The sequence below is a fragment of the Urocitellus parryii genome, chromosome 2 (assembly GCF_045843805.1).
Source record: "Urocitellus parryii isolate mUroPar1 chromosome 2, mUroPar1.hap1, whole genome shotgun sequence".
Taxonomy (NCBI): Eukaryota; Metazoa; Chordata; class Mammalia; order Rodentia; family Sciuridae; genus Urocitellus; species Urocitellus parryii.
In genome coordinates this window covers 92,385,186-92,401,048 of record NC_135532.1, presented here as the reverse complement: position 1 = coordinate 92,401,048, position 15,863 = coordinate 92,385,186, and the positions used below count along the sequence as shown (strand labels likewise).

General features: G+C 41.9%; 1 protein-coding gene across 1 annotated transcript in view; it reads right to left on the bottom strand.

Moving 5' to 3' along the window:
- Bsn (bassoon presynaptic cytomatrix protein) overlaps positions 1-15,863 on the bottom strand; it is a 98,432-nt gene that overhangs the window by 45,835 nt on the left and 36,734 nt on the right. The window contains exons 3-4 of the mRNA XM_026384007.2: positions 3,494-3,508; positions 2,716-2,737 (exon numbers count right to left, since the gene is read on the bottom strand). Coding sequence (XP_026239792.2) covers positions 2,716-2,737; positions 3,494-3,508 — 37 coding nt within the window. The remainder of the gene's footprint in view (positions 1-2,715; positions 2,738-3,493; positions 3,509-15,863) is intronic.

Sequence of the window (15,863 nt, the reverse complement as noted above, 5' to 3'; positions counted from 1 at the left end):
AGCAAGGATAGCAAACTTTCCACTAACTCCAATTAATTGGTAGTAACATCCTGGAGGACTAGATTTGGGAAGGATCAATGGGAAAGATCTTTTGCCTTCAGTTAAGCCCAAAGGCCATAGACTTGTCATTGTGATGTAGAATAAAACCAGACCTTTAGGCCTACCTCAGGTGATATCCATCCAGCTTATTAGAGTGTCTCATTCAGAATTAGGCAGGCCCATCTCAGACCAAGCTCATCCTCCTCTTTCTAGAAAAAGATCCAAGGCTATACAGTGGTGGTTCATGTAGTATTTACCTTTGCCCTTCCCTCAATCCCCTTTTCACTTACATCCTATGGCTTTCCCAGAGTCATAAAAGCTGGATGTGGGCATAAGAAAGCTGAAGCATCAAATGCCAGGAGCTCAGTATAACTTAGAAGACTGAATGTCTCTTGTTCTATGGTGCCTGTGTTGGGCCTTGTATGAAAGATGACTTACCTAGAGGTGAGTGAGTGGTGGATACAATCCTCCTAGCCTAAGTACTTTGTTGTATGATTATCATTACCATTTATGTCTTGTGGAGTTTATATCTAGAAGTCTTTTTTATTTATTCATTCATTTATTCATTTAGAAAGAACTTATAGGAACCATACAATATGAGTACTTGAATGTTTGAACATTTCTTCGAGAGACCTTTAAACTTGAACAGTTTGGTTGAATATAAAATTATGAGTTTACAATCTTTCCCTGAGAACTCTGCAAATATGTCCATTCCTTTTTTCTATCACTGGTCATTCTAGTTGAGAGCACTCCAGGCCAGCCTGTTTTTTCTCCCTTTATAGATATATTAACTTTTCCCCTCTGGATGCAATAGAACTCTTTCTTTTTGAAGTCTGGTAACTTCAACAAGATATGTGGATTTTCTTATGTCTTGTTTTACAGTCTGGGAACTAAAGGCAGCTGCATCCACAGCCCCCCACACATAACTCTTTTAAGACAGGGTGTTGCCAACTTGCCTAGACAGACTTTAAAATTGTGATTTTCCTGCCTCAGTCTCCCAAGTAGCTGAGATTACAGGCATACACCATCATGTCTGGCACATCAAGTTATGTTTTTGCATTGAGTACTCTATTTTTCCTAAAATTCAGTATGGCCTTTCAGACTAAAGACTTATGTATTCTTTTATTTCAGCAGATGCAGTTTTCTTCTATTGTATCTTTGAATCTTTCTGTGTTCCACTTATTTTATTCTCTTCTCCAGGGATACCAATTAAATATATTTGAATTTCCTTTGTCTCTCCATTGTCCTGACTGCAGGCAACCCATGATCTGTCCCTCCCCATCTGCCAAATTCTGCTCAATTCCTTAGGCAACTTCATAGCCCCAGTTACTCTTTGGCATCACATAGAGTTCAGAGATGCTAAGATTCACCAGGTATGTTTGCTTTGCTAACCAGTCCAAGATGAGGTTATTGTTTTGGCCTTTGGACTCTGAGCTCTTTGCCCTGGTTCCATAAAACCAAATTTCCCTGCCTAGGAACCTCCCTCATCCTGAACTGATTTTCCTGTACTTGGAGGCCATTCTTTATTCATTATATTTCAGTTTAGGGGTGTTTGTTAGTTTTGTTGAAGGTGGAGTTCTTTCTTTTGTTTCTTGTTCTTCTTGTAATTTTTAGTTAGTTCAGTAAAGAGACTCAACAATGAGATGCTTTTACTTAATCATATTTAACCAGAAGACATTTTACGACCCAAAACAAAGATGTTTTTCTGTGGCTTCCATCTGTGCAAGTTCTGAATTTTCTAAAGCATGGGCCAATTTACAAGATCTTAACATCAGTGGGGAAAATACATATTCATAAACATTTTTTTCAGGTAGTACCCAGACCTCTGGAAGGCCATGGTGGCCAAACTCCTTAATGGCTGATTTGGCCTTCAGTCAGTAGGCCCCTACTTATTACATCTGCCTTGTCTCTTGATTTTCACCCACATACCTGCTGCATGTAAGTCCTGCCTGAGACTTGAGAGCTCACTGATAAGCCAGGTACTTTCCTGCATCTAGGCCTATAGGTTCTCCAAAGGGCTAGCTGAATGCCTCCACAGAGCCTTATAAACTTGATATCTGGTGTGGAGCCTCCCTAAGGTCTCCTTCCATATGCATTGGGGCCAGTGCTGCCTTCCCCTACCAGATTGAGAACCCCATGAGGGTGGGGTTCCTAGAATTTAGTGTAGTTGCAGTCCCCATTTGCTAATTGAAAGAAGCAGAAGTTTCACAGACTGTTTTAATTAACTGATGAAAAATAATTTGTAATTAGACAAGGTTTGTAGAAAATGACCCTGCTAAAGCTTTTTTTAGGTGAGTTAGTCATATTTATACCATTCATAATTTATAAGAGTCTGGTTCAACCATTTATTCACAAATTCCCAGGGGAAATGAGACAAAGATTGAGTTTTACTACAATCATAAAAGAACTGATTTATTTAGCTAGACCCCAGTAAAAGAGAAGGTGCTAGAGCTTTGCAATCAATGCTCTGATTCCTTTCCCCCTGCTTATACATCAAACTCGAGTTATAGCTCATTAGCAGGAGATTCCTGGGGGAGCCAGGATAGGTGGGGACACATGCTGGGGGCCAAAAGGGCAAGAGGAGAGAAGAGAAGGTAGGCAGGTGTCCAGACCAGAAAGTCACTATCTAGAGCTGAGACCCAGATCAGCAACTCCTTGAAGTTTTCTTGCCATCACTTCCCAGGCTTTCCAGATGGTCCTGACCTAGGACACCTGAAGAAATGAGAACTCCAATCTTAGGGACCCTTTATTTTTAGGCATCATCAGGACTGAACCCAAGATGCTGACATTTAGGCAATTTATAGTGCATCCCTACACCAAGATCTGTAGCATACATAACATTTGAGTCTTGAGGAACTTCCTGGCCTGTCCAATCTGGAGTGACTGGGACACCCTTCAATAGTGCTTCCAGGCCAACCAGGTATCTCTACAGACTCCCCTAATAGGTTCAGCTTTTTGAAGGGATACCTGGCCAGTCAGGTAAATTCTTAGCCACTTTTTCACAGCCTTCTTAGGAGCCTTGGTCCCAGAGGTAGCCCTCTGTTTACATTTCCTGGTCTTGTCTTCTGGGAGTATGATGGTTCCCAAGTGTGGAGTTCTGATCCAACCCAAACCACTGAGTCTCTACTCTCCTCCCAGTTCCAAGCTTGAGGACATCTGCACTGGGAGCTCACAAGATCACAACTTTAAGTTTGGTAGTGTCCCAGTTTCCTGATCCAGGGTGAGTATATGTGTATAAGCTCCTAAAACTAGAAAGCTCTAACCAGGAGTCAGAAATAATTGCATAAAGCTGAGCCAGCTTTCCCCAGGTTCTAGCTACTGCAAATTCTACTACTACAGCTCTTTATCAAGGATACAGTTCTGTGTGTGTCAGCTCTCTTCCAAATTCTGCTGCAAACATGAAGTAAAAAATAAGTCAAGAGAAAACTGAAAGCCTTTGTGATTATAGATATACCAGGTCCCAGCCCTGCTACCCCTGCCTCCAAGAGGACAGAAGCCTGAACTCTGGCCCAGAAACCTCACAATTTCTGCCCAGTATTCAGACCCAATATTGAAGAGACACTCAGAACTCCACCTGCCTGTGAGGATTTCCAGGACACATTCTTAGCCCCCCAAAATGGTTAAGAGCCTATTTTACATCCAGCCTTGCTCTAGTTATATGAAGGGAGACAGGACCAACAGCACAGTTAGCGAGATAACCTAGTTATCTACATCACTAATACATGAATACTACATGAATACAGTAGGCTGAATACCTACTGTACTTTGGGTACTGGGCTAGACCTACAAACACCCCAGTGTATGAAGCATTCTACAACCTGCTGTTTGAGACTTCCAGAAAAATTCTACCTGGCATGGAAACCTCTTGACTTCCTACCCATTCCCAAAGGGATTCAATAGAAAGCAAAAACCATGTCTATAGTCTATTTGGGGGGCCCTCCTGTCCCCCAAAATAAAAAAAATTATCTAGCCAGGCACAATGGCACATGCAGTAATTCCTGCTACTTCAGAGACTGAAGCAGGAGGATCACAAGTTTGAGAGAAGTCTAGGCAACTTAGTGAGACCGTATCTTAAAAAATAAAAGGCTGGTGGTCTGGGGCTGGAACTCAGTGGCAGAGCACTTGCCTAGCATGTGTGAAGCCCTGGGTTTGATACTTAGCACCACATATAAAAATAAATAAAATAAAGGCATGTTGTCCATCTATAACTACAAAAAAAAATTTTAGGAATTAAAAAAAATAAAAGGCTGGGGAAGTAGCTTAATGGTAGAGTGTCCCTGGGTTCAATCTTCAGTGCCACAAAACAACAACAACAAAAAAAAAACCAAGCAAGCAAAATCTCTTTATCCAGAAATCAAGGTTTCATGATTTAATTTTTAAAAAATATTTATTTTTTAGGTGTAGTTGGACACAATGCCTTTATTTTATTTACTTATTTTTATGTGGTGATGAGGATTGAACCCAGTGCCTCACACGTGCTAGGCGAGCGCTCTACCACTGAACTACAACCCTTGATTTAATTTTTTTAAAATAATTTTTTTTTTAGTTATAGTTGGGCACAATACCTTTATTTTGTTTATTTTTATGTGGTGCTGAGGATTAAACCCAATGCCTCACACATGCTAGGCAAGTGCTCTACCGCTGAGCCACAACCCCAGCCCCATGGATTTATTTTTTTTTCTTTTTTTTTATACTGGGGACTGAACCCAAAGGCGCTTTACCACTGAGCCACATCCATAGTCCTTATAAAATACTTTATTTAGAGATAGGGTCTTGCTGAGTTGCTTAGGCCCTTGCTAAGTTGCTGAGGCTGGCTTTGAATTTGTGATCCTCTTGGCTCTGCATCCTGAGCTGCTGCTTTTTAAAAATTTAAACTAGATAAAAAATGTTACTAGCAATATCCTTCTTACTTTTCATGCTTTTATATAAGAACAAAGAAAACTTATCTGTTACTCAAAAATGATAAAATAAAACTGTGATTGGGGATCATTGCTTGTCTTTAGTTTTAGCTCTGAATAAAATAGAAAGAGTCAAAACTTTTTTTTAAGAGAGAGAGAGAGAGAGAGAATTTTTTTTAATATTTATTTTTTAGTTTTCAGTGGACACAACATCTTTATTTTTTATTTTTTATGTGGTGCAGAGGATTGAACCTAGCGCCCCGCGCATGCCAGGTAAGCGCTACTGCTTGAGCCACAACCCCAGCCCTCAAAACTTTCTTACCACAACTCATCCATGGACTCACCCTGTGGGAACCTAGCTCTGAGCACTGTGTTAGCTCTTGGGCAGGGATGTTTTAATGGCTAAAGAATGCTATATTGGACAAAGGACCCATAGCACTGGTCTAGAGTCCAGTAGTGCTAGGCACTAGAAATGACAAAAGAACAAAACTCTCAGAACACTACCTACATCTTATAATTACAAATCTATTGAGATCTAAAGGATTCAAACAAGTGATCTCACATACAAAACCCTATCTATCTTACTCAAAATAATGGGAACTTGAATGTGCACATGTATGTGTTTGTGGTAGGGGGAAAGGTAGTGATCCTCCCAGGAGGAGAGATGAATGAGGGCTGGTAAGGCCAAAGCAAACCCTGGCAGAAGACAAGGGAAGAAGAACCATTCCAAAGAATAATGGACTATCTGGCTTTCTTCCACACTGTTACCACTGAGTCCTAAGAATCTGGCACAGGGCCCACCCAGAGCAGGGCTAAGTAAATGTTTGTGGACTGAATGACCAACAGACTGAGGTTGGTTGGTCAGGGAATCAGGTTTTCAACACACTGGGCATAGGAGACAAGACCCACTGCAATCAACTTGGGGCCTGCCAGGCATCCTGGTCCACTGACAGATAAATGTCCAGGAGAAGAAATCTGAAGTGTGGGGTCAGAGACACAAGGGACGGCCCTGCTCAGACATCTCACTCAGAAAGCATGCTTAAAAAAGGCTCGGCTTGGGCTGGAGTTGTGGCTCAGTGATAGAATGCTTGCCTGGCATGTGTGAGGCACTGATTTCAATTCTCAGCACTGCATATAAATAAATTAATTAAAAAATAATAAAAAGGTCCATTGACAAGATATGTGTGTGTGTGTGTGTGTGTGTGTGTGTGTGTGTGTATACACACACATATATCTTTATATATATGGCTTTCCTATGGCAGTAGCCACAACCTCAACTACACATGAGAAGACTTGTATAGACCACATTGAGCTAGGTGCTTAATCTTCCCACAAGGAAGTGCAAGGGTTATGTCCTTTGACAGCACTTCCAGGGTTACCACCCCACCCGGTGTGCTTACCTGACCCTTCAAAGCTCCTCTGTCTAGGCAGTTTCCTCTTCCTGAATTGCCTGCAGACAGGGATTCCTGAGGCTCCTTGCCGGGCCCCACATTTATCAGCTCATGCTCTAATCTCTGTTTTCAAGATCCTTTGCTTAGAACCCTAGCTCAAGCATCTTGCCCTGTATGAGTCTTTGCTATATTCCCCAGTGCCCAGGCATCTGCCATACTTTCTTGCAGACTCCTCATGGCGTCATGCAGAGAGGACCTTTCCTTTGTTGAGGAGCCCTTCTCTGTCCTCACTCTCTCCTCTCACTTGTACATAGTGAGACCAAAGGCCCAGACAGGGCTGGGTCTAAGAAAGTGTTGTCCTGCTACATGCAATTCTTTATAGCACTTGTCAAAAACAATATAGATGATTAAAAAAAATAAGCCAGCCATCTCAAGACAGTAAATGAAATTTACAATTCCAAAAGGAAAAATATCCCCTACTCTAAATAATACCCACTGCAAAATCAAAGGACATTTAAAAGGAAAAGCCAACTACCACCTTTCCAGCCTACAGCATTACTGTGTCTGTTGTCCCACATGCCTGCCTAATTGCAGAGAAATGTACATGGATGGTGGCTCATTTTCCTTTTTTGTCAACTATGCATTCTTTTCTCTGTATGCATGTGTGTGCTTGCAAGTGAGTGTGCACATGTATTGCATGCATGTATGAGCATGTGAATGCCTATGTGATCATACTCTCCATGGTACTAGCCACTGAGCTATAAGAAATAAGAAACTGGCAAAGAGGCCTGCTCCGAAAAGGAAGGGGAAAGGCCCTAAGTGACTAAACAGGCCAGAATCACCACACCTATAGTGCCAGGGCCAAGACTGAGCCAATAGAGGGGCCAGAGCCACCTCAGCATGAGGAAGAATGGTGCCAAGTACACAGTAAGCACTGAGGAAAATATTAGCTCTTGCCTTCCTCCCTTCCTTCCCTGGCAGGAAGCCTGGGATTCTGATGTCAAAGTCTCAGGGAAGTGGGAAGTAATGAAAAGTCCAGCCAGCAATGTTAAGGGAGAGAAAGTAGTAGAAGTGAAGTATATAGCCTATGTCTGACAAGAGAGGAGAGACCAGGGTCTGAGAGCCAGTCTCATGAAATAGGCTCAGTGCCCCCTGGTTCAGAGAAACAGGCTAGTGGTAATAGTGGCAGGATGTCCAGGCAGCCCTGTTGAAGAAGGGGTGAGGGGAATATTACCTACTCCAGTATGACCAGATGGAGGGAATGTCTGGGGAAGGTGCTGGGGACTCAGGGTAGCTTAGGGTTCCAGGGAACAGAGTGGTGTGTCTGGAATAGAGGATATAGTGAATACAAATCCAAATACAAGAGGTGGAAAGGAAAGGAGTTAGGGCTATAATGGTGGCCAGAGGAGCATCAGTGTGAAGTTTTACTGAACCCTGGGAAGGGTAAAAAAAATAGAAGAGAGAGCTCCAGGTGGTCAGGGGAGTGCCTCTCCTGGTCAGGGGTGGGTTCATCCCCCAGAAGAGGATTGATGGATCCTCAGATGGGAGGTTTTGATCTTAGGCCATGCTATGGAGCCTTAGTTGCCATATATCAGATTGATTATGTAGGGGCAGAGGATGAGAACTCACTTCTGAGGCTGGAGGGGAGTATGAAGGTAAGGTGAGGACGAATGGGGAGCATCTTCTGCAGGTAGTCTCTCAATGGTCAATCTCTGAGAAACTAATAGGGAACTGTCCACAGGATGGATCTAGCTTGTCATCAGCTTGTCATCAGGAGCCTGCAATGTGCTTCAGACATTGGCAACCTATCAGTGAGCAAGGCAAACAAGGTTCATCTCATGGAACTCACTTCATGGTCAGAATATAGGCAAACCCCAAAAAGACAAATAGGTAAGTCTGATTCAATCAGAGCATGATAGGTACTTAGAAAAAGACATGTTAGAAGAATAACATGAAGGGCTGGGGATGTGGCTCAAGTGGTAGCGCTCGCCTGGCATGCGTGCGGCCCGGGTTCGATCCTCAGCACCACATACCAACAAAGATGTTGTGTCCGCCGAGAACCAAAAAATAAGTATTAAAAATTCTCTCTCTCTCTCTCTCTCCTCTCTCACTCTCTCTTAAAAAAAAAAAAAAAAAAAAAGAATAACATGAAGGATCCAGGCACGGTCTCACAGGTCTATAATCCCAGCAATCTGGGAGGCTGAAACAGGAAGATCACAAGTTTGAGGCCAGTCTCAGCAACTTAGCAAGACCCTGTCTCAAAATAAAATTTTAAAAAGGGCTGAGGATATAGCTCAATGGAAGAACATCTCTGGGTTCAATCCCTAGTACTAAAAACAAAAAATGTGGAGGATGCTTCTAATGAGCTGCAGATGTCCTCCTCTACTCATGGGGCAGGCTTCCCTTAAACCATCAACAAACCTGTTCATTCTCTTCCTGACCCAATAGGGACCACTCAGCATTCCTCACACATGGGGCCTTTTTATACCATGCTCTGGTCATGTACTGATTCAGAAATCCTGATACAATCCAGCAGGCCTGTATTGCCTTAGGGTAGCAACCAGGTGACTCTTGTGATTCATCCTGCATATTTGGGAAACTGCCAGCATAGCTGATGGCATCTGCTCACAGGGGCACACAACCACATCAGCTGGTCCCACAGCAGAAAGAATCTACCTAGCCACACACTGTCCAGCACACCACCAGGAAGCAGAGAGGAGTGAATCACAGGGGAAAGGCACTTCCTGTGACAGCTCAGAGACTAGTGTTTCCAGGATTTAGGCAGAACAGGAAAGCAGCAGAGTAGGACTTGTGACCTTTAAGGATCTCAGGCTGATTATTCGGTAGGAACCAGCATGGAGGGGCCCAATCCTGCCTATGGGTGCAGAAAACCAGGTCCCAGCTGCCCAGTGAGAGGTAGGTATGGCCAAGTGGGTCAGGCCAATCTGCTGATTGAGCATGAAGCTCCAGGGGCAGCTCTGTGGGAAGCTGTGTGGGATGTCAGCATTTTCCGCAATGTGTCTCTGACTCATACACACCTCCTTTCACTCCTCAGTGGAACAATCTGTCACTGATGAAAGGGCAGAGTGTGTAGAAGAGTAGACCAGACAGTGGGGTAGGGAAAGGAAATTGGTCATTTATTAGCACAAGGTAGACACTTTATATCCATCATTGCAATTAATCCCCACAACAGCTTTACAATGGAGATCCAGATGAGGAAATCAAGATTTAAAGAGGAAGTAGTGGGCTGGGGATGTGGCTCAAGCGGTAGCGCGCTCGCCTGGCATGCGTGCGGCCCGGGTTCGATCCTCAGCACCACATACAAACAAAGATGTTGTGTCCGTCGAAAACTAAAAAGTAAATATTAAAAAATTCTCCCTCTCTCTCTCTCTCTCTTTAAATAAATAAAATTAAAGAGGAAGTAGCCTGCATAAAGCAAAGCTAGGATCTGTACCGAGGATTCTCCTCCCCCAAACCTGTGCCCTTTCCCCATGCTCTCATGACATTACCTGATCTGCGGCATTGCTACCTACTCTCAGGGAGCCAGTTCAGGCAGACTGACTTACTTGGTCCCCTAGGGACATCAAGGAGAACATAAGAGCATACCAGGCCAAGAGGACCTGAGAAGACCAACCCTATAGTGGATACTCCTCTTTCTATCATCCAAAGGGCAAACTCAAGGGCACACCAAGGAAATAACTGGCAGAGCTCAGTGGACCAGGAGCCCTTGGCTCCTGTCCTTAACCCCTGCCCCCATTCTCCCAAACAGTGAGCTATCTGCAGGGACCTCAAGCCCTCAGGAAACAGGATTTCCTTCCCCATATCTTTACTCAGGCGAGGCTTGTGCCCAATAGGCAGGCCCAGTCATGGTGAGCTCACAGAACATCAAGTTCTCCTGCTTCCCTTATAGCTCAGTCACAGAGAACAGAACTGGGAACCACGCAAAGGCACCAGATGGAGTCCTCTCTATTTTAGCCAAATGCTGTGACTCATTTAAACAAATCCAACAGTTTCCAGAAATCTGATAACCACCTCCTATTGAAAAATAAAAGTGTAATTCTTTAGAAGAAAATCATGCTTGTGATACATACAAAAAACTGGAGAGGGGCTGGGGCTCAGCGGTAACGCACTTGCCTGGCATGTGTGAGGCACTGGGTTCAATTCTCAGCATCGCATATAAATAAATAAAATAAAGGTCTATCAACAATTAAAAAAATATTTTAAAAAAGCCAAAAACCAAAAAACTGGAAAACTGTTCTGGTGTCATTGTGAGACTGAATGTAAACCAGGCAATTCAGAATAGGCCTTCACTCTGAAAGAGACACCTTGGAGCAACTTCAGTGGGAAAATTGCCTGGAGAGAAACCTGTCTCTAGTACTGTCACCACAGCTCTATTTTCTGGACTTGGTTTTACCTTTTTGTCAAGAGATAGAGCCACCAGGTAAAGGAGGTACTATGCTCAGAAGATAAACCTCAAAAAAGCCAGGCTCTTAGTAAGATCTCTCTAGGCCTTCTTCAGTCACTTACACATTTCATGAATCTTTGTAAAGGAAAGCAGATACGAATCATGGGACATCTTCATGCCTAGGAGTCTAACTAAGAACCTTCTTGACTCCTGTAAACCCTGAGGAAGAAGGTCTCCTGAGTGATCTTCAGACAGCCCTAATGACTATACTACATCTCCTCTGTCCCTCAAATTTTCCTGGCCATACTTTCTTTTTCTGAAACATGGGGCCCTCCCTACATGTCTGCTTGGAGAACCTGTTCTCCTCTGCTCCCCTACAGAGGTTAACTGCCACTGGTCACTGACTATTTCACAGTAGCTAAGGAAAAAAAAACTGGGGTTTCTTGCCTTGATTTTACCAGGTCTTGAATGTGGCACCTCATCTACTCTTTCCTCATTCCTTATGAGCCATTCTTGTCTTAGACCATCTCTGTCACTGGCTCTACGATGGGACTCTAGGCAGTGACAATAACCTCCGCTCATTCCCAGAGTTTCAGGCTCCCCTCATCCGTGCATGTCACACATAGTGGCCAGAAGAATTTCCCAAACTTATTAATCTTCAATAGCTCCTCTACTACCTTTAGACTCTAGTCTAAACCTGTTTGCCTGCCATTCTAAGACCTTTGGCCTCTCCACTCCACTCAATCTCATGCCCAGCCCTCCCTTACAGTCAGACTGACCTCCTCATAGTCCCTGCATCCTCCACAATCTTGCTTTCACTGCCTTTATTAGCTGAGCCCCATTCTCTAAATACTCTCCCATTCTCTGCCAATATTTCAATCCCAGGCCCAGGTTCATGCCCTGATTCTCAAGGCCTGAGCTTAGGCCACCAATTCAGGATCAGCCTCTAAGTTCCTCTGTCTTTTCCTCCTGAAATGACACAATTATTATAGAAATCTGGTATCCATCATTCTACCCCCAACTCATACATTAAATCCCAAGTTGCTTGATCTGCTGCTTGCTTCCAACTGAAGTTTCTTCTGGCTCTGAGAGTCAAGAGGACACATTCTCATGCGGCCCCAGCAGCAGGTCAGTACTTACACACAGAGAAGACCTCCTTCACCATTTATATGGGGAAGCGAATTCAAGGTATCTTTTTACTCTACTGGAAAAATTCTTAACAAGAAAGTCAAGGTTACCCAAGAAATTTCTTAGGAGTGAGTATTCATAGAGTAAATATAAATTGATGAGGAAGAACAAAATCTGAGAAGGTATATTTATTCATGTATATACATATGCATATATTTATATATTTTTTAAAATATTTTATTTTTTAGTTGCAGTTGAACACAATACCTTTATTTTATTTATTTACTTTTATGTGGTGCTAAGTATCGAACCCAGGGTCTCAAACGTGCGAGGCAAGCGCTCTACCACTGAGTCACAACTCCAGCCCTATATTTATATTTTTTAAAACTATCAGGTCCCTCAAATTAATTAATTAATTTTTAAAAATGAGGTCTCTCTATGATGCCCAGGGAGGCCCAAACTCCTGGGCTCAAGCAATTTTATTGTCTCAGTCTTTCAAGTACCTGAAACTAGAGGTGTGACATTGTACCAAGCTTATACTATATTTAAAAACAACTTGAGGAAGGATTTCTAGAATGGTGAATTGAGGAGATATGCGAACCTTCCCCAACAAAATAATACCTTAATAAGGAAATTATATAGAATAATCAATCCAGGGATTAGGAAGTCTAGGGACATATACAGGTTGCACTCAATCAGGAGCAAACAGGGCAGGATGTGAGTTAGACCACACATGATCCATCAATCAAAGGGAAGGCCTCACTGGCACAATGGAAATCAACATAACCTCTGACTGAACAATGGCTGAGAAATTAGCTACTTGGATCCAGGGTCAACCAGGTATGAAAGCAAAATCACACACAGGAGTCTGAAAGACTGTATACATAGCCAAGACTTCAAACCATACATGTATCCAACACTAATGGGCAAAGATCTGATTGATCAGGAGGTATAAGCACAACCTCTGACCAATAAGTTGTTTGTGCTGACCCTAGGATAAAAAGTTAAAACAAGGAAAAAAAAAAACTGAGCAGGGACATCAGAAGTTGTATACTTCGGGAGAAATAGACTTCATAGAATCATTTTAGCTAAGTCACTGAATAAACGACCAAGCATCACTGAAAGAGGACAGAATCAATAATAAATTATACAATATGTTGTCTAAAAAGTTTCCAGTTTTCAACAAAATTTAAGAGACAGACACCTGGTGCAGTGGCACACATGTAATCCAAGTGGCCTGGGAGACTGAGGCAGGAGGATAGTGAGTTCAAAGCCAGCCTCAGCAGCATAGTGAGGCCCAAAGCAATTCAGCAAGAACCTGTCTCTAAATAAAATACAAAAGAGGACTGGGGATATGACTCAGTGGTTAAGTGCCCCTGGGTTCAATCCTGGGGTACCAAAAAGAAAGAAAGAAAATAAAGAGCATACATTCTGGGAGCAAATTTTTACCCCTCACACATTTACTCAGCAATGAAAGAGAATAAAATCATGGCATTTTTAGGTAAATGGATGGCGTTGGAGAAGAAAATGCTAAGTGAAGTTAGCTAATCCCCCCAAAAAACAAATGCCAAATGTTTTCTCTGATATAAGGAGGCTGATTCATAGTGGGGTAGGGAAGGGGAACATGGGAGGAATAGATGAACTCTAGATAGGACTGAGGGGTGGGAGGGAAAGAGAGGGGGCAGGGAGGTAGCAAGGATGGTGGAATGTGATGGACATCATTATCCAAAGTACATGTATGAAGACACGAATTGGTGTCAATATACTTTATGTACAATCAGAGTTATGAAAAATTATGCTGTATATGTGTAATAAGAATTGTAATGCATTCCGCTGTCATTTATTTTTTTTTAAATCAATTAAAAAAGACTTAAAAATCAAAAATAAAATCATGACTTAAAAAAATCAAAGCTATAATTACAATATCTCATCAGTTAGAGAATATGAATAAGGAGAAATTATAAAGACAAATGAAAAATTCTGGAGTTGAAAAGTATAATGATAAAAATTTAAAAAAAAACACTAGAAGGGTTCAATGATAGATTAAGCTGGCTGAAGAAAGAAACAGTAAACTTAAAATATTTATGAGTAAGACTGAGCATTCTGAAACAGAGAAAAAAATAATCAGAAAAAATGAACAGAACCTCAAGGCAGTGTGGGGCACCATTAACTTCAACAACATATGAATAATGAAAGTATCAGAAGAAGGGAGTAAAGGAGATAAAAATAATTCAAAGAAATAATAGCTGAAAAGTTACCAAATTTGATGAGCATTAATCTGAATATTTAAGAATTTCAACTGTCATCCAAGAAACTTAATCCAGCAAAAACTACCTTTCAAAAATGAAAGCAAGGGCTGGGGATGTGGCTCAAGCGGTAGCGCGCTCGTCTGGCATGCGTGCAGCCCGGATTCGATCCTCAGCACCACATACCAACAAAGATGTTGTGTCCGCCAAATACTAAAAAATAAATATTAAAAATTCTCTCTCTCTCTCTCTCCCTCTCTCTCACTGTCTCTCACTCTTTCTTTAAAAAAAAAAAAAAATGAAAGCAAGACAGGCATGGTGGCACACACCTGTAATCCCAGCAACTAGCAAGTTCAGTCAGTCTTAGTGAACTTAGTGAAGTCCTAAGCAGCTTACTGAGACCCTGTCTCAAAATAAGACACTTTTTTTTAAAAGGGGCTGGGAATGGGCTGGGGATGTGGCTCAAGTGGTAGCGCGCTAGCCTGGCATGCATGCGGCCCGGGTTCGATCCTCAGCACCACATACAAACAAAGATGTTGTGTCCGCTGAGAACTGAAAAATAAATAAATAAATAAAATCTCTCTCTCTCTTTCTCTCTCTCTCTCTCACTCAAAAAACTCTCTCTTAAAAAAAAAGGGGGGGGGGCTGGGAATGTTCCTCAGTGATTAAGCACCCTGGGTTCAATCTCTGGTACCAAAAAAAAAAGAAAAGAAAAAAAGGAAGGCAGGTGCAATAGTACTTAATCATAATCCTAGTGTCCTAGTGACTCAGGATACTGAGACAGGAGAATCACAAGTTCAAGGCCAGCCTCAGCAACTTAGAGAACACTGTCTCTAAATTAAATAAATAAATAAATATTTTTTAAAAACTCAGCAGTAGAATGTCTGTAGGTTCAATCGCCAGTACCACACATATACACAAAAAAAAAAGAAAAGAAAAAACAAATGATTCAACATTTGAAAATCAATCAATGTAACACCTATATCAACAAGATAAAGAAGTCATATGAGGAGATGTGGCTCAAGTGGTAGCGTGCTCGCCTGGTATGCGTGCGGCCCAGGTTCGATCCTCAGCACCACATACAAACAAAGATGTTGGGTCTGCCGAAAACTAAAAAATAAATATTAAAAAAAAGTCATATGATTTTATCCATTGACACACAAAAAAAGCATTTGACAAAAGCCAACAATCATTCGTAATAAAAAAAATCTCAACAAGTAGGAATAAAAGGAAATTATTTCAACATCATTAAGAAGATATATCAAAAACAAACCTTTGTCTCCCATCATACTTTTTTCCCACTTTATTTGTTTATTTTTTTAATATGGTGCTGAGGATCAAATCTAGTGCCTCACATGTGCTAGGCAAGTGCTCTACCACTGAACCACAACCCCAACCCACCCATCATACTTAATGGTGAAAGAGTGGATACTTTTCTGGGCTGGGGATGTGGCTCAAGCGGTAGCGCGCTCGCCTGGCATGCGTGCGGCTCCGGTTCGATCCTCAGCACCACATACAAACAAAGATGTTGTGTCCGCCGAAAACTAAAAAATAAATATTAAAAAATTCTCTTTCTCTCTCTCTCTCTCTCTCTCTCCCTCTCCTCTCTCAAAAAAAAAAAAAAGAGTGGATACTTTTCTTATAAAATCAAGTACAAAACAAAGATGTACTCTCACCACTCTTATTCAGCATAGTACCAGAAGTTCTAGATATTGTAATAAAGTAAGTAAAAGAAATAAAAGCCATACAGATTAAA